A 19176-nucleotide genomic window follows, 5' to 3' on the forward strand; every position below is an offset into this window, starting at 1 on the left:
TTACTAGTGTGCACCTACAGTGGCGTAGCATGGGGTGTGCGGGGGGGGGGGTGCCGGCCGCACCGGGCGCAACATCTGGGGGGCGCACTCGCACTTGCAGCTCTCTGCCCCTACTAAAATCCACGGGTTAGGGGGCGCAAATTACTTGCCTTGCCCCGGGTGCTGACAACCCACGCTACGCCACTGTGCACCTAACTTGGGGATAGTATGGTGCCATTTAGAGTTCAGTCTCAGGTGGCAAAATGGCTAGAGCCAGCCCTATCACTGTTTGAAGCTAAAATGCAAGGAGAGTTTTCTTGAGTTCAGGTAATCATTATTGGAAGCCACTTATCTATGTTGAGAATTCTAAATCTAGGTCAGCAAGAGGAAATGCATTACAAAACCTCACACAGAAATGTAGTATTAGTTTTAAGCCACATGTGTTGTTTCCCACCCCCCGCCTCCACCCACTTCCTCAGAAGCGCTGGTGTACATTTGCTGCCATGATGGTCTCAAAGAATTAAGAAACACCTATTAAATAAGGCAACAGGTTTCACTGGACCAACATTCAATAGACTTGTGCACAGAGTTCAAACTTCCAAGTCTTAAACAACACTTTCCACAATTTCCATTTGCTGCAGAATATTTCACACATAAAAATCTGGGATACATTTCAAGGTGTTATCACAATGTGGAATATAAATAAGATCTGCACTTGGCAATCTGACCACAAAGCTACACGTAACATGCAGTTATGTCTAATTTGCCACTTACTTTTTTATTTTAAATGAAACGTAGCCATTGGAGGCTGGACCTCTAAGGACAGATGGGGTTATTTAGCTCTTCCAGATACCCCCTCTTGCAGTTACTGCCCACCCCAGAAAAGGAAGAACAGAGGTTCTCATATATCTCCCCCCCACACACACACACAAACAGGCAAAACACTCTGGTGTGATATGAGAGTGGGATGGAAAATTTAGTATAGTATGCGCAAGTGCTGAACCTTTCATCTGTATGTGCTTCCCATGCCACACTACCTCCTCCAAGCAGTTTCTTCCCTTTTGGGGCTCAATGTCATCTGCACTAACACTATTCAGGCTTATGATCCCACCAGCTCAAAATTACCTTCATGATGACTTCTTAGCCTTTCTATTGACAGTTGCCTGTATGGAGATAGCCTGATGTTGGAAAAGTGGCATTGGGCTTAACATTGATTCTGGATACACCAGAGTATGGTCAATAGCACTGGCTGAGAAACTAACATGTCAGGTCAGAGGGGCAACGGGCAAATACAATCCCTATTCCTTTTATAACATATAGCAAAACTTTTATTGAATACATAAATTGTTCAACTGTGGCAGGAATCCACCCAACACATGGAAAAATGTGGCTTGATCTTTTAGAATACGTAATCAAATGAAACTTTATTACCAAAAAAAATGAAAAAAGTTTGTAATTTTTTCAGGACAAGTTATTTGTTCTTTACTGTTGTAACAACTGTTTTCTAAAAATGTATCTTCTGTACCATGAAAAAATAAATAAAAACATAACAAATATATAATAGAAGCAACCCTAACAGGAAAAAATTACCCACTGAATCATGAGCAAATGCACAGGTGGGGGCGGGGGGGGGGGAGTCCAGCAACTCTCACAATTCCTCTGCTGTGTTTTAAATCTCACCCAATTTTGTAGGAGTTTGGCATGGCTAGCCTTCTAACAACACATGAGATATGCTTTTATAATACCTAGTTTGACCAATAGTGCCTGTGAATCCCCAGGACTTTCCTTTAACATGTAAACATTTGTTTTTACCGGGAGGGTTAAATATGGGGTTGCTTTCAAAGTAGCAAGTCACCCGTAAATACCCACCCATACTCAGGTGGTAAAGTCCTATGTCATGTCAGGAAAAGTTCATTTAAATTGGCTTTTGGGCCTATCCTTTTTCACACAATGTTACAGAAGCAATTGCTGTCTCAGGCATGAAAAATGTTTTTCTTCATTGCCAATATCTGTTTTTAAAGCCACTGCAGGCCAAGGCATTGTGCTTCCCCATTCCTGACCCACCAAGTGAACAGCATAGACTAATTTAGAAAGAAACAGGTCACAACTTTATTGAATACAGATGAGAGAGGTTTGGCTTGGGCATGGGGCAATCATTTACTTGCGGTCCATCTGCTGGAAGTGATGCCATAGGTCAATCTGGCAGCAGGGGTTCCTAAGACTTACATCAAATGGGAGGACCCCCAGAGGGATCACCGTCTGGGGGAGTGCGACCAGCCCCCGTCTGAGCCTAAGGACATAGGCAACTTCAAATGTTTGGTGTAGAGTAGATGCATCTCACATATCACATCTAGTTTACAGAAGGTACTGGGAACGTTCCTTTAATAAGCAACCTCCGTCCTGCATCAGCACCAACAACTAGAAACAAGGGATGCACACTGCAATAGGAAATATTGGTCCCCTGGTTTGGTCACGTGGGTAAACAGGTAACTAAGAGCAGACTGAAGCCCCTGATTTTGGTGGACTGTAATGACCAGATACTTATAAGTGAATGCATTGCATCTATTTCCATAAATTGAGGCTGTGTGCAGATCTTCCTGGCTTGAAACCTAATAAAAATTATGGTAGTTCATTGCTCATGAAACAGACTGCTTCACGATTCCTCTTTAGCCTCAAGGTGTTGTGTGTGAAGGCAATAGACTCACCTGAAGAACTTTCCTGATTCTCTTTAGATTGTGTATCAAGAGGAGATTCTTCTCTTGGGAAACGCGGTCAAAATGTTCGTCCAGCTTTATTAGTAAGTTCTGCAAGAGGATGGCTGCCATAGGTTCATTGTTATATGCAGATTCCCTGTGCAACGCAAAATTTATATGAATAAAACAAAAACATGAAAAACAAAAACAAAAAAGTAATGGTAAAAGCCTCCAAATTATTTGTTTAATAAAAGTATTAGGCCCTAGAATGGGTGTCTATAATCATCAGCTTCATGCATGTTCTTATTTGTTTTAAGAATGAAGTCCTAAGCACGTTCAGAGGAAAGACTCATTAAACCCCAATAAATATTTCAGTAGGCTGAAGAGCTAGTATGTACAACCATGGTTGGATAACATTACATGCAAAACTGGGCTACTGACTACTTAGAAAAGGCTTGCTTACAAATTCAGATTGTTTCTATCATAATGCATCATCTTCCACAGGCTTAGCTCATAAAAAATAGAACTGCAAGCGTATGCCAGTATTTTGGAGAGAGCTAATACTATGCTAGGAAGATTATTGTTCCTTTCCTTTTAAAATATTATTATGTTTTTGTAAGACAACTAACAAAATGTGTTTATTCCTATAGACCCTTTAATAGCAAAGGGAATAATTTTAATAGCATTACGTAAGCAATTATGTACAGCTACAGTATATTGTACGTTACTTAGAAATATGATTATTGTGTTAATGTACACTTGGTATATATTGTATAATATACATGTATCCTTTGTTTCATATCAATTTTTTCATGTCCATTACACATCACACTTAATATTTGTTATTACAGTTACTGTTTCTTGATTGTGATAGTTTCTTAAGTTGCCACATTTGTTTTCTGTTTATTTCTGATCAATACTTTCATCAAAAATAAACAGAGAACAAATGTGGTAAGTGGCACAAAGCTGCTTTATATTAAAGGCAAAATTTTATCAGAATAATAAAAAGTTCTCTGTATATTCCTAAGGATAGGCTTTTTATTGGAATTTATATCTGCACACAGTAATAACTATGCACCCAATATCCTGCCTGTACATAAAAGTTTCCTAAAATTCAAGCTTTATAAGAGAGATAAATTAATTTTTTAAAAAAAATATGTAGACAAAGAACATTTGATCTTACCAGTCCTGGTTTTCAATCCATTGTGCTAGCAGATGTCGGACTTCCATGGGAAATTTGTCATCATAAATCTGGTCTATCTGTTCCAAGAATTTTGCTTCTAGCTGCTGGACTTGATTCCACTGAGACATACTACAAAGAATAATGCTTGTTTTGATGAGATATTAAACATTATCATGCAGGAGTGTATAAGAACATATGCAGAACCCACCAAATTGGGCCAATGACCCGTCTAGTCCAGGATCTATTCTCATAGTGGCTGCCCAGAAGCCTATGAGAAGACTTCAAGTAGGACACTGAGTGCAAGAGAACTCTGCCCACCTTCAATTTCCAGAAACTGGTACTAAGGCATATTCTCTTTGATAGTGGAGGTAAAATATATATGATACTCTTTCCTCCAGATTGCACTTGCTGCTTCAAGGTGAATAACCTTTTACAAAATGATCACACATTTGTAGTGTGCAGCCTGCACAAATTTTGCCCAGGTTTTACTTTTATTTTGAAAATAAACATTTTTCTTTTCAAATACCGAATTGCTTTTATTTTACATAATAATAAACATGCATATGACATATATATTTGACATGTTCGAAATCAGAACTATTCAGGATTTATAGTTGTCAGAATACTGTATACTGTTTTATCATTCACTTTGTGTTTTTTGGGAGATGCATTTTGATAGATCTCCTTGATATTCTGTGGCCTTTCAATGATGGTTGCTTGTTTTCACACTTTGAGTGTGATGGGTGCAACTTACGTTCGGGCATAACTTGTGTTGTCGTTTGCAAACAAGAGTAACAAATTCCTTTACACCTGCTCAATCACTCTTCAGTAACTACAGCTGGACAATGTTATGAACAGTACTTTTAAAATAACTTTAGGATTTATTCTTAGATGTTTGAGAAGCAGAGAGTATTGCCTTCCGTGTGGGCTGGGAACACAAACTTTTGGGGATATTCAATTTTGAAAGGCACAGCAGAGTTTGTTTGTTTGTTTGTTTGTTTATAGATTTGGGAAACTAGTAGGTATTTGACTCTTATCACCAAACAAGATGTAAAAGTCCACTTATGCAAAGAAACAAATAAATGAAGATGAATGCACCACAATACCCACCAAGTATTAAAATTGAGTTTGGGCATAGAGGGTTTGCAAAGGAAATATGATTCTACAGCTTCTTGTTTCAATTCTTCTTTGAAAAAAGAATAAGATATTTGAGCAACTCAGTGTTGCGCTACTCCCAGGTTAAGTGCCCCCTCATCTACACTGGAAAATACAGGTATAGCACATTTACAAATGAGTCAGTTGCCTTTGACAATGATGAATAATAAACCCCCACCACTGGCAAATGCTGACTTGTTTGTTTTCTGTTAAACCCAGGCAATGGAAAAACACAAGCAATGTGTATGTCATCAAGAACCATTTGGTTTCAAAAGAGGAAACTTGCTCCCAATGAGGAGAGTGGTGAAAAGAAAGTTGAAAAACAAAGTCAAGAGGACCAAATCACTCCAAATGCTTGGGAGATATTTAAAAACACAATAATAGAAACTAGAGTTTCAACTAGTTAACTGGAGCTTATATTGGAGATGGGACACGGGTGGCGCTGTGGTCTAAATCACTGAGCCTCTTGGGCTTGCCGATTGGAAGGTCGACGGTTCGAATCCCCATGACGGGGTGAGTACCCGTTGCTCTGCTCCAGCTCCTGCCAACCTAGCAGCCAACTTGCATGCCAGTGCAAGTAGATAAATAGGTACTGCTGTGGCGGGAAGATAAACGGCATTTCTGTGCACTGTGGTTTCTGTCACGGTGTTCCGTTGCACCAGAAACAGTTTAGTCATGCTGGCCACATGACTCAGAAAGCTGTCTATGGACATATGCCGGGTCCCTTGGCCTGAAGTGAGAAGAGTGCCGCACCCCATAGTAGACTTTTACTGGACAGTCATACTATACAGTCATACCTCGGGTTACAGATGCTTCAGGTTGCATTTTTTTGGGTTACGGATGCGCCGAAACCGGAAGTACCAGAACTGGTTACTTCCGGGTTTTGGTGGTCGCGCATGCGCAGAAGCACTAAAATCGCACTTTGCACATGCGCAAAGTGCCGAATTGCAACCCGCACATGCGCAGACACGCCGCTGCGTGTTGCGAACATGCATCCCGCACGGATCACGTTCGCAACCTGAGCGTCCACTGTATAGGGGTCCTTTACCTTTCTATATATATTGCAGATGCATCATGGCAGCAAAAAGATGCCAGCATAGTGCAAGCAGACAGTAAGCGATGCTAAAAAAGAATTTGAGGAGCAAATACTCTCTAATTTTTTTCCTTGGTTTTATGTATTTTCCTTTTCTTTTGTATTTTCTTTTGTTGTAAATATGTATGTTTTCTAATTTGTACTTAATAAAAATATTTTTTAAAAAAGAATTTGAGGAGCACGTTGCTGATGACATTAAGTTTTTTAAATATATTAGTAGTAGAAACCATCTAGGCAGGCGTTTCGATGACAAAGGAATCAAAGGTGTGCTAAAGGAGGATAAGGAGTTTGTGGAGAAACTGAATTCTTTGCAACTCTCTTTAGAAAAGAATATGTAGGGCAGAAGGGGAATCTAAGGATTATGTTCCTGCCCTGATTGACAAAATAAATAATGAGAAATCACCCAATCTGGATGGCAACCACGCAACAGTTTTCAAAGAACTCTGTTGTGGAATTGCTTATATTTTAGCAAAAATATGTAACTTGCTCTTCAGATCTGCCTCCATACATGAGGACTGGAAAGTAGCCAATGTAACACCTTAAAAACAAAAACGTAACCAATGGGGGATCCTGGAAATTACAAGCCAGTTATCTTAATATCTTGCTGGGATGGGGAAACTGGTGGAAAGTATTGTTAAGGATAAAATCATCAAGCATATACAAGCTTGCTGAAGCACAGCTTCTGCAAGGGCAAGTCCTGTTCACAAACTTAGGTGAGTTATTGGAAAGTGTCAACAAGTCTGCAGATAGAGGTGATATCCTGTTGATATATATTTTGGATTTTCTAAAAGTTTCTGACAAGGTACCTCATACAAGTAAGCTTAGAGGTCATGGAATAAGAGGCAAGGTCCTCTTGTGGACTGGTCAAGTAGAAGGAAGCAGAGGGTAGGAATAAAATGGAGTTTTCCAGCTTACTTGGGACAGCCTCCCTCCCAAATACTTTCCTCAAGTCGGCACCCATAGCTACAATTCCCAAATTCACACGAACTACAGTTCCCTGGAGGCGGGTGAGGAGGGGGGGGGGAGAAATAACATGCTTTAACGGTGTTAAAATTAAATAAAAAAACGTGACGGGGCTGGGGGGGGGGGGCACATGCAGCTCCGCCTCAGACAAAAGAAAAAGGAGAGGAAGCGAAGTTCTGAGGTGAATTTTGCCCGCTTCTCGGCGTCTTCCCGCCTTTCCTCTCTCGGCTCCCCCTCCCCCTTCTCTTCCTCGCGCGCCTTCTTGACTCACCTGCCTCAGGGGCTGCAGAAGCCGAGAGAAGAGGGGCTTCGGCGCCTGGCGATAGAGAGAGAAGGGGCGTCCAGGGGGTGCCTGGGCGGGCTCTCCGGGCTCCTGGGCGTCAGCGGAGCGGACGGGACGGGGTGTGTGGTGCGTGTTTGTGTAAAAGAAATAAAAAATGCGGTCGGAAAAACGGGGAGTTCCCTGTCAGCCGCGGAGCCTCTGCTGAGGCCGAAGTGTTCTCGGCTGAGGATGAGCTTCTCTTCAGTCTCTCTCTCTCTCTCTTTTTTCTCCTTCCGCTCTGTTCTCTGTCACAGAATATTCAGCCATAGACTACTACTACTACTACTACTACTACTACTACTATTATTATTATTATTATTATTATTATTATTATTGCTCTCTCTTTTCTCCTTTCTGCTGTGTTCTCTGTCACAGAATATTCAGCCACAGAATACCATTATTATTAATTATTATTATTATTATTATTATTATTAGCTCTCTTTTCTCTTTCCGCTCTGTTCTGTCACAGAATATTCAGCCATAGAATACTACTACTACTACTACTACTACTACTACTATTATCTCTCTTTTCTCCTTTCTGCTCTGTCCTCTGTCATAGAATATTCAGCCATAGAATACTATTATTATTATTATTATTATGTTGTTGTTGTTGTTGTTGTTTTTGTTGTTGTTTCTCTTCAGCCTCTCTTTCTCTTTTCTCCTTTCCACTCTGTTCTCTGTCAAAGAATATTCAGCCACAGAATACCATTATTATTATTAATTATTATTATTATTATTGTTAGCTCTCTTTTCTCTTTCCGCTCTGTTCTGTCACAGAATATTCAGCCATAGAATACTACTACTACTACTACTACTATTATTATTATCTCTCTTTTCTCCTTTCTGCTCTGTCCTCTGTCATAGAATATTCAGCCATAGAATACCATTATTATTATTATGTTGTTGTTGTTGTTTCTCTTCAGCCTCTCTTTCTCTTTTCTCCTTTCCACTCTGTTCTCTGTCAAAGAATATTCAGCCACAGAATACCATTATTATTATTATTACTATTATTATTATTTGGATTCATATACTGCCCTATGCCCAGAGGTCTCAGGGTGGTTCACGGAACGTAAAACCCAAATATAAAGCCACAAAAATCACGTAATCAAAATAAAACGAACAACAACAACCCAATCACCCCCACCCCCAAAAAACCACATTAATATATTTGTGCCCCGCCATTACCCCTGATGGGAACGGGGGGTGGGGTGGGGAGGGAGGCAGCTGTCCCTCCAAATCGATAAAAACCAATTAAAAAAATACCAAACACAGGTTTTGCCTCCCTCACGCAGACATTATAATTAATTAATTAAATCGGTTTACCGCCCTATACCTGGAGGTCTCAGGGTGGTTCACAGAACACAAAATCAATATATAAAACCACAAAATAAAAAACAAGCACCACCAAGTAACCCACCCCCCTGCCATTTCCCCTGAAAGGAGCATGGGGGGCAGCTGCCCCTCCAAATCAATAAAAAAAACTAATGGAGCTTCTGCTCCCCCCTAACATTATAATCAACCAATTAATTAAATTGGTCTACCGTCCTATACCTGCAGGTCTCAGGGCGGTTCGCAGGATAAAAGCACAATACAGAAACCACAAAATAAAAACCCAAACAACCCAATAACCCTCCCCCACATTTTAAAAGGACATTGGATGACAACCAGCCAAAGAGCACCACTCCGATTCCTGAAGAACAAATAATAATTATTATTATTATAATTTTTATTTATACCCCGCCCTCCCCAGCCAAGGCCGGGCTCAGGGCGGCTAACAAGCAATAATAAAAACAAGTTAAATAATTACAACTTAATAACAAAATTAAAATACAACATTAAAATATTGAAACATTAAAATATTAAAATGTAGCCTCATCGCAGGAGGAGAAAGGAAAAGAAAAAAGAAAGAAAGGGAGGGAGGGAGGGATTCAAATTGGCTCCAAGCCAAAGGCCAGGCGGAACAACTCTGTCTTACAGGCCCTGCGGAAAGAAATCAGATCCTGCAGGGCCCTGGTCTCATGAGACAGAGCGTTCCACCAGGCCGGAGCCAGTGTTGAGAAGGCCCTGGCTCTGGTTGAAGCTAATCTAACTTCCTTAGGGCCCGGGACCACTAGGGTGTTGCTATTTATGGACCTTGAGGCTCTCCGTGGGGCATAATGGGAGAGGCGGTCTCGTAGGTACAAGGGTCCTAGGCCGTGAAGGGCTTTAAAGGTCAAAGGCAACACCTTAAATCTGACCCTGTACTCCACCGGGAGCCAGTGCAGCTTGAAAAGCACTGGATGAATATGCTCCCATGGCAGAGACCCCATGAGGAGCCTCGCTGCAGCATTCTGCACTCGCTGGAGTTTCTGGGACAGCTTCAAGGGCAGCCCCGCGTAGAGCGAATTACAGTAGTCAAGCCTGGAGGTGACCGTTGCATGGATCACTGTGAAATCACAAAGATCACAAAGAAAGTGGGATGGAGAAAGCGCTCTCAAAAATGTATAGGGAATGCTCTCGAACCCTGTATTCATGAGGGTTACGTAAAATGCTTAACGTGTAGAATGCTGTTGAGTGTTGAAATTACTTTACATTCATTACCTAGCTGCAATCCTTACAACAGCCCCATATTATTCTCCCCTCTATTGCAGACAGGGTGGGAAGCCTGCGGCTTGCTTAAGGCCCCCTAGTGATTTCATGGCAGATTCATTTGACCAGATGCTTTTGTGGAAATAGCTTAGCCACTATGCGACTATGCTCTGATCAGAAATCGCATAGACTGCATATTTCCACAACACAATGTGGTGCAATTCCAGGAAGGGTGCCAGGCAAAGGCAGATATTTTTCTTCCAAAGATACACGTGGGTAGGATGTGCTGGGTATGCAGACTGGAGAGAAACGTGTTGAATTATCCATAAAGGGGATGCTATCCAGTAAAGTCACCCAACCTTGATAAATCAGCTTTGCAGATACGTCCATAAAAGTAACAACAACAAAAAATGTTTTCTAGCTTGCCAGACCACAGAAACCTACGTTAATCATCTGTGGAACATCGACATCATAAAAAAAGGGTGGGGAAATTTGGAGAAAGAGAGAGAGAGAATGAACTGGCTTTCTTGTTTCTATAGGTATTTCTGCCTGGTTGCTTGGAGGCAATTCTTACTGTGCCACAGATGACTAGGTAAGGGGTACTTTCAAAGGCTTGTCAACACATGTGATCTTGATAGTAAAAGTTGTGTTCGACACAGACATGCAGGGTCAATCCAAAATGCCGCACTGGAAAAGGGTCACAGGGGTCAGCAAACTTTTTCAGCTGGGGGCCGGTCCACCGTCCCTCAGACGTTGCGGGGGGCCGGACTATATTTTTTGGGGGGGGGATGAACGAATTCCTGTGCCCCACAAATAACCCAGAGATGCATTTTGCATAAAAGCACACATTCTACTCATGTAAAAACACGCTGATTCCCAGACCGTCTGTGGGCCGGATTTAGAAGGTGTTTGGGCTGGATCCAGCCCCCGGGCCTTAGTTTGCCTACCCATGGACTACAGCATGATTCTAGCTGCAAATTTACAAGCATGGCTGTGACCAGAGCCGGTCCAAGACATTTTGGCACAGACAAACCACAAAATGGCTCCTTTCTTGCCATCAGGGAAGAAGGGGTAAATGAAGATCTATATCAGGAGCAAAAGAGGTATAAAGATCTACATCAGGATCTGCTGCCCCTGTGGATCCTGTCACCTGAGGCAGTCGCCTCACCTTGCTTCATGTGTGGGCTGGCCCTGGCTATGACTGTAGGAATTATAGGAACCTTCTTATCGCTTCAGCCATCTTGACACGTCCCTCTCAGACCTAAACTTGAGCCACACAGAGAATCATAGAACTATAGAATCATGTATTTTTATTTTTATTTTAAATAATTTTTATTAAATTTTCCATTTTAACAATTCAATCCAATCACATTAAATATTCGAAATTATACAAATACATATCATATAGTCCAAATATTCTGCCAAATTATAAACTTTTATTGGGGCTTCCCATGCTTCAAGTTCAGTGGGGCTCTGATCATCTTATATCTCTACTGCCTTGAGTTTCCAATAATTCCTTTAATTCTTCCTGTTATTGTTGCCTTTCTTACAGAATCATGTAATTGTAGAGTTGGAAGGGACCTCAAGGGTAATCTAGTTCACCCCCCCCCGTTGCTATAATATTACCAAGGTTGTGACAGCAGTGGTTCTGTTGTCTGTAGTGTTTGTCTTTATTCAATCAAATATGAAGTGGTTGAACGATATCCTCTGCTGGCTGTCTAGTACATGACCAGCTCTATACAGGATTCTGAAGCCTCTTATCGTGTACATCATGATCCTGACATCTAGTATCACCTGAAAACCTTTCCCGGGACTTTTGTGCCACAAACTCCGAATTTTGAGCTGCTGTCCATGAGTGTGTACTGAGAAGATACAATATATGGGGGTTCATACTTCAGCCTTGCTATGTATATCCACTGTCTCTGTCCACATACATGTGCTTAAAAAAGGATCTAAAAATTAACTTACAAGCTATCATGAAATATATTTGGTATGTAAAAATGATTTTATGGAATCTAATGACAATGGAAATATCTCTCTCTCTCTCTCTCTCTCTCTCTCTCTCTCTCTCTCTCTCTCCCCCCCCCCCCCCAAAGCAAAAGAATCCAAACACCTACAGTCTATTGACAAAAGATCAGTGATATGAACAGATATGGCTCACAAAGTATCAAAGAACCCAAATGTGTTTTGACCTTGGGCTTCCTCTGCTCTGTGTAGATAAGAAATGTTTGGCATAAAAACAAAATCTTATTTTTATATATATATATATATATATATATATATATATATATATATATACACAAAAGAATTAGTTTAAAATATTGCTACATGCTGTTTTTGAAAAAACGAATTGAAAGTTAAGTAAAAATACGAAAAACACCTTTTGAGGCTACAAATAATAATACTTACCTAGTCCTTGAGTGCCAAACACATATCTTTGAATGTATTGTCCAGTTAAATGGGCTCTCAGAGAATACAAGTTGCCCTTCAAATCTCTCTGTATGCATCTGATAAAATAGGTTTTTGCTTACAAAGTTCCTACTACCATAAGTTGTTTATGCTTGAATGTACCACAGGCCTCTTTGCCGTTGCATTTTATTATTGTTGTAACAAACCAATGTGGCTACTTTTCTGACTACTATCTAGAGACAAATGAATGCCATATCTTACTATATATCATGCATGAATATTAGGAACTTAAAACAAACAAAGCTATGGCCCGAAGGTCAATACAGTTATTAACAAATAGTCATATGTACGTTCACAACAATAAGATACAAAAACTGTATGTGATTCCATATCTAAAATTTCAGTCTGCTGTCAAAATATATTCCAATAATAACTGTACCACTGCAATGAAATAAAAAGATATGGTTGCACAAAAGAATGGCAACCAGCTGGTGATAACTGCGCCACCCAGATGTTCTTTGGGAAAAATGAAAGTCGAGTTTCAGCTTATAAATGCTTTTTCAGTGGTGTATGCAAAAAATGTTTTTATCAGTCTAATGTGATTTTAGTGATATTTAAATTAAATGATTTATCGTTGTCACTATATATGTATCACCCTGGGATCCTTCTGGGTGATGGGCAGTTTATAAATGTAAATAATAATTCCACGTTAATAAAGCAAATTGGCATTAAATATGTATTCAAATGGCTATTTTGTGACCAGATGTGCTCATTTTAAATATGAATTTTATATACAGTCATACCTAAACCCAGAAGTGAGTGTTCCGGTTTGCGAAAGTTATTTGGAACCCAAACATCCATTGTGGCTTCTGCGGCTTCTGTTTGGCTGCAGGAACTTCCTACAGTCAGTCAGAAGCTGCGCTTTGGTTTCTGAACGTTTTGGAAGTTGAATGGACTTCCGTAACAGATTCTGTTCGACTTCCAAGGTACAACTGTGTGTGTGTGTGTGTGTGTGTGTGTGTGTGTAATTAATGTAGAAAAGTATTTGAATGGCCTTATTAATGAGCACATAACACTGACTAGAAATAGAATATTCACCCACCTCTACTTCTGATTGATTAAACACACACACACACAAACACACACCTCTCTAGCTGTTCAAATTGAGATTGCTGTGAATACAAACTACCAGCAGAGGTCTCATAGCACCATTATTCCATACTGACACCAATGGCATTCTTAAGGACTGGACCATTTCAGACTGAAAGACAGTTGAAACTGCTTTGTGAACGCTGTGTTGTTTAAAGAATTAAAAAATCCCTGTGAGTGGAAAAGTAACATGTCAATGAGAAATATGCTAGCCCTTTTATTACAGGTTTACAGTTGTGTGGAAAAGGCTTTTTGTTGTTGAATGTATATCTACGGCAAAGCATTAGAAACTGCTATCCCCCAACCTCCACCTTTGGTCTAAATTAGCAGTTTCATTCTACTCTCTCAGAACTGCGCCATCTCCCACTTCTGCTGCCTGCATACATCAGTCCTTGCATTACTCGAAGTAGTGCAGGTGTCGCTTCTCTCAGGTGTCGCTGTGCTAACATGTGAAAGCTTGGCAGCACCTGGTGCACGGTAACAACTGTGGTGGTGCTTGCCATTCATTTTAAGCGATCCAGTGGGAAGGGCCCACATTCTTGCTCTTTGCCATGAGCTACTGCACTTGTGCTACTGTGGTGAGATGGGATGAAGTGAAAGAAAGGCTGCTCGCTTGTCACTTCAGCAACATATATAGACTCTGATAGCCAATGTGAAATGCTTCACCTGCTGATTTTCTGCTCATTTTCTGCACAGGTGTTTAAGGTACAGAAGCCTTCAAGGAAAAGAAAGCTGACAGCCCCAGATCAAGGCTTCTGAAGCTGATGAAGTCAGTGATGGCAGCACGCCCTTGAAATTAATTGACTACTTGCTTAATCACTCACCTGGCTGATATTATGAAATGTCTTAACACTATCTATACTCAGGCATGTAGGCTCTGTTTGTCTTCACGTCTTGGGTTTCACAAGATATCGCTTGAAGCAGCCGTCGTGTTTGCTCTCAAGCCTACCTGTGATACTGCAATTCACCTTTGCTCATATTCAAATGAGAATGACATAAAAGGTTTTCATCGAAGTCAGCGACTTCAATGATTACTTCATTTTCCCAGCTGTCATTGCTGGCCCGTTGAATAATTTTGTTATGCACAGATCTCAACAAAAGAAGCAGCAGCAGGAGCAATTTTGCATCTGTTGCTGCTTGCAACTCTGGAGGGGCAGCAACACTGGAATTAACTATGTGGTTTAAGCTCCTAGATTGCCAGTTGGTGTCCCTGGCGAGCTTTTAAGCTGCTTGCCCAGGGCTTCCTATCAATAGGGCAGGTGTGCAGTGTTAAGACTCTGGACTTAATGGTCTTCTTGTTGGTGGGGATTCATGGACTTTTTTCAGGGTCCTGTGCTAATGGCATCAAGGTCTCCTCCCAGTAAAGGTAGCAGAATTTGTGCTGGACCTTTCATTTTTAAAAGATCAAAATGACAGTAGGCATCGTCTCTGTAACAGAGCAATCCAAAAGCATGACCCGGAAACATTGCACATCGCTTATGCCACATAGCTGGTAGCACTGCACTCAGAAGCACATGCCCCAGCCTGCCACAGTATCACTCAGCTGTGATTCATATGAGATTCAGGATGAGGGGCACATCCAAGTGTGCTAACAGCAATCTTGTCTTTGTGATGTCATGCCTTTCCTAAGTTTAAATTGCCTACCAATTTCCTCTACTGTAATCTTGCAAAATTGTTTTAAATAGAGCTCTTGATCATGCTAAGTTTAACTGATTCCCCTGACTTCATTCCCCCACATGGAGGTAGATTTTAATCTCCAAACTGCATTTTATTTGAAGAGGTGTTGTATTCTGTCAGCCTCAGATCTATCAATTTCATTGGGTGAACCCAATCTCTAGAACTAGGGCGGGGGGGTGGGGGTGGGGAGAAGCTTTGCTTTATGCACTCTTGGAGTAGCATTTATATTTTATATCCACTATTTTATATCATTTATATCCCTTCCGGTCTTCTTCCGCCCTTGAAACTTCACCCTCTATTCATTTGGAAAGTGTTCCAACTCCTTGATCATTTTGATTGTCTTTTTCTGCACCTTTGTCAGCAGCAAGTTTTATATAATATTTAAGGCCTCAGTGATGCTGGAGGAAGGCAAAGATGTCTGGAACTTGATCCCGTCAATGAATCATCCGTGGGGAAGCCAATCTACCTCAGAAGAGGCCATTTCCATCTGAGGTGGGTGTGTTGTGTATATCCTTAAGAGTTTGTATGAAGTAAATGCTGAAAAGCAAAGTCTCTCTCATATGAACTGACAACCAGACAATATTCATCCTGCCAGCACCCTTTGCAACAGCGAAGCAAATGTTCTTGGATCGTTTGCTAACGTTACAGCCAGCTAGTTAATCAGGTGTAACATGAAGCTTTGACATGATTTACAACATGCTGGTAGCTTGTACTGTAACTGCTTTGTACTGCTGTATGTATTGTATAATAGTGTTAAGCTGTCCTTGGACAAGGCTTCATTGTAAACATGCTATCTAGCTCAACTGGGATATCCTGTAAAAATATTATAATAAAAACAGATTCTGACATCACTGTAAAGAGCCAGTGTTCCCTCTGCCCAGGACTCAAAAAAATACACTCAGCTACTGTCTGTAAATAACATTAAATGCGGTCATTTAACCCTGATAGCACTGAGCTGGTTGCCTTCTCAGAAAAATTAACTTCCAGTTGGTTGGACCTTCAGCCCCCCCCCCCCATCCACCACTGGATAGTTCTCTGGGACAATGCTGAACTTCCACCAATCAAATCTGAATGTTCCAGTCACTTCAAATCTCTGGAAAGGCCCTTAGCTGCACAATACAAGCGCCAATGTTGGCAAATGTACCAGAGTGTCAGAAAGAATAATGGCGAGGAAGCTAGCATTCCATGGGCTAAAAGTACATTGTGGAAGCAAAGCAAGACATTGTTTCAAAGTTATTAATTCACCAAGGAAGGTTGTTCCACTTCCCCAACAGTTTAATCTTCTCATAATTACATTGCTCCTTCGAATGACTTTCTGGCTAAAACTCAAATAGCCACCTTGGCCAAGGATCGTGAAATCCAGTGTCAATAAAGTCATATATTTCCTTTATTAGGATAGATTGGCTGAATTCCTTAAATTCTAGCCCCTACATCCCATCATGTTATATCCCATTTCTGCCCCATTCATACCCCATAACAACTTGGAATGACAAGGCATTGCTGTATCTGTCTGTAGTAACTGTTTCCAATGCAGCTTCATCAGCCTGATGCGTTGTGATATTGTCGTAGGTCAGCTCAACATGCCAATGCTTGTTGCAGTGGATCATGAGGTTGCATTTGTGTGGCGAGTTTGTATGAAATTCTAAGTATTCATTGGCAGTCACATAGAATCATGTTGAAAGGGACCCTGAGGGTCTGTGTTTCATTTTGGACAATGAGGAACAGCAGAGACTGGTGTCTTTATGATATATAACCTAAGCCTAGGATGGAGGGATCCACAGCATTTATACCTCAAGAGGTTCTGCCTTTCAAAATAAGAGTAGCATTGGATTCAAACAGACCCTAGCCATGGCTCTCTTATTCTCTCTCTCCAGCCCATTACTTCCTTCTCTGTTGCATAACTCATAACACTCAGCTATTCCAAAACCCATGGCTTCCCTTTGTCTGTAGAGTGAAAGGGGCCTCACCTATTTGTAGCCTCACACTGAATTCCTTTGATGCTTTGTGTTCTAATGGCTCAGTTACCTCATGCAGGACGCCAGCCTGGCTTAATTAGTTCTTAACACAGGCTTCCTCAACCTCAGCCCTCCAGATGTTTTGAGACTACAGTTCCCATCATCCCTGACCACTGGTTCTGCTAGCTAGGGATCATGGGAGTTGTAGGCCAAAAACATCTGGAGGGCCAAGGTTGAGGAAGCCTGTCTTAACACATGTTAATTTCTTGGGATTTATAAGTGTCTAATACACGTTAAGATGTATTAAGCTAGTTTTAGAATTTAATTAAGGCTGGTGTGTTAAAACTGGTTGTTAGACCCATGTGTTAACATACATGGGTCTAACAACCAGTTTTAACACACCAGCCTTAATTAAATTCTAAAACAAGCTTAGTCTGAAATTCAGGGTGTCTTGCACAGGGTTTTTGCTGCAAAAACAACTGCAACAGTTTGGCACTGGTTTGGAGGGGATCCCTAATTTTCCATAGTTAAAGTTAAGTAAGAAACCCATGTTTGAAGTATCAGCTGCTCAGTTTGTGGGGAGCTTCAAACCAAATACTTCAAACCATCTAATAGGTATGTATGGTTCCATAATCATAGGTTAATATTTTGTTAACATCAAAAGTCAAGGCTAGGGTGGGAGTGAAGACACACACACACACACACACAGACACACCTGACTTCTAAAGTTGGTAGGATGCACTCATCACCTTCTTCAACTCCCATAATTATGTTACGTGGTTTGTCCACCCACGCTTGGGTAGGCTTGCAACCTTTGTGCAATACAAACTTTTCCACATCATGGTGGAAAGTTATAGAGTTCAAGTTATAGAGTTCAATTAGAGTAGACTAACTGCTTGGTCTTAAGCACATCTATTTAAATGTAACTCCCACTGATGTCAATGAGGCTTCCTTCCATGTAAATAGTATTACAAAAGTTGGGTGCCATCCCCACTCTATGCAAGGTTCCAAGGGATTTCAGTCAGGATCTGTGTTCCTTTGGAGAATTGAGACACAACAGAGACTGTTGTGGGTTTAAGGAATATGGTTTATTCACCTATTTACGCCTTTAGTCTACATAGAGGGAGTCCAGATCTTACAGAATGGCTATTTCAAGAAGGGCTTGTCCCCCACAGCAGTGCAGCCGTGGAGTCCAAGGCATCTCTCCCAGCCAGCCTTCAGCTGGTTTGCCCAAGATCGATCCCATTCGTTCTTCCCCCTTCTTCCCAGAACACCGTGCTAAAAGCTCTCTTTTCCTGTCCCCTCACGCACCCAACCCCCAATCTCTGTTCACACCTCAGTGCCAGAAGGAGGACAGTTCTCTTTCATTGCCAATGACTCTCAGTGGCCCTGTATTTCTTCTTGATGGGCCTAGTTTGGCCAGGTCGTTTTGCATAAGTTAGTTTAGGAATTCCTCTGGAGCTTGTATTTCTCCCTTCACATTCCAAATAATCAAAATCCTACCATTTATTAATTTCTAGGGTTTAGGAGGATTCCATCCAAATCTATAACAATAGATATTGCTACAGGTGTACCTCGGGTTACATACTCTTCCGGTTACAGACTCCGCTAACCCAGAAATAGTACCTCGGGTTAAGAACTTTGCTTCAGGAGGGGAACAGAAATCGCGCGGCAGCGGCGGGAGGCCCCATTAGCTAAACTGGTGCTTCAGGTTAAGAACAGTTTCAGGTTAAGAACGGACCTCCGGAATGAATTAAGTACGTAACCAGAGGTACTACTGTACTTTATAGCCCAATCCTATGCAAAGTTAGGCAAGCCTCTAGCTGTTGAAATAAACATGCTTAGATTTGCCTAATACCACAAGACCTTGTGGTTGGACCCACATAGAGTTGCAGCATTAACACAGGAACCAGGAGTTTTTTGCTCTGAACAAGCTATATAGCAGGCAGGAATCAGTTCAAGAAGCTGGGGTTCTCCTTGCTAAAACTTCCATCTTCTTGCCACCAAAGTGCCACCTTTTAATTATTACT

General features: G+C 41.2%; 2 protein-coding genes across 4 annotated transcripts in view; one reads left to right on the forward strand and one right to left on the reverse strand.

Moving 5' to 3' along the window:
* Window positions 1–7670, reverse strand: part of STAT4 (signal transducer and activator of transcription 4) — a 34245-nt gene extending 26575 nt beyond the window's left edge. The window contains exons 1-3 of one of the 3 annotated variants that reach the window (XM_083628802.1): window positions 7338–7670; window positions 3856–3984; window positions 2685–2829 (exon numbers count right to left, since the gene is read on the reverse strand). In XM_083628802.1, the coding sequence (XP_083484928.1) occupies window positions 2685–2829; window positions 3856–3983 (273 nt within the window). In that variant the 5' untranslated portion in view covers window position 3984; window positions 7338–7670. Of the gene's footprint in view, window positions 1–2684; window positions 2830–3855; window positions 3985–4965; window positions 5917–7337 lie in introns of those variants that run through there. The other 2 variants (XM_083628801.1, XM_083628800.1) reach the window with 2 other exon arrangements.
* Window positions 7671–14437: 6767 nt separating this feature from the next.
* The window catches only part of MYO1B (myosin IB), a 165779-nt gene continuing 161040 nt past the window's right edge, over window positions 14438–19176 (forward strand). Inside the window, exon 1 of the mRNA XM_083627132.1 lies at window positions 14438–15683. The gene's annotated coding sequence lies outside the window, so the exon portion shown is untranslated. The remainder of the gene's footprint in view (window positions 15684–19176) is intronic.

Source organism: Podarcis filfolensis (genome assembly GCF_964270895.1).
Source record: "Podarcis filfolensis genome assembly, chromosome: 1".
NCBI classification, from domain to species: Eukaryota; Metazoa; Chordata; class Lepidosauria; order Squamata; family Lacertidae; genus Podarcis; species Podarcis filfolensis.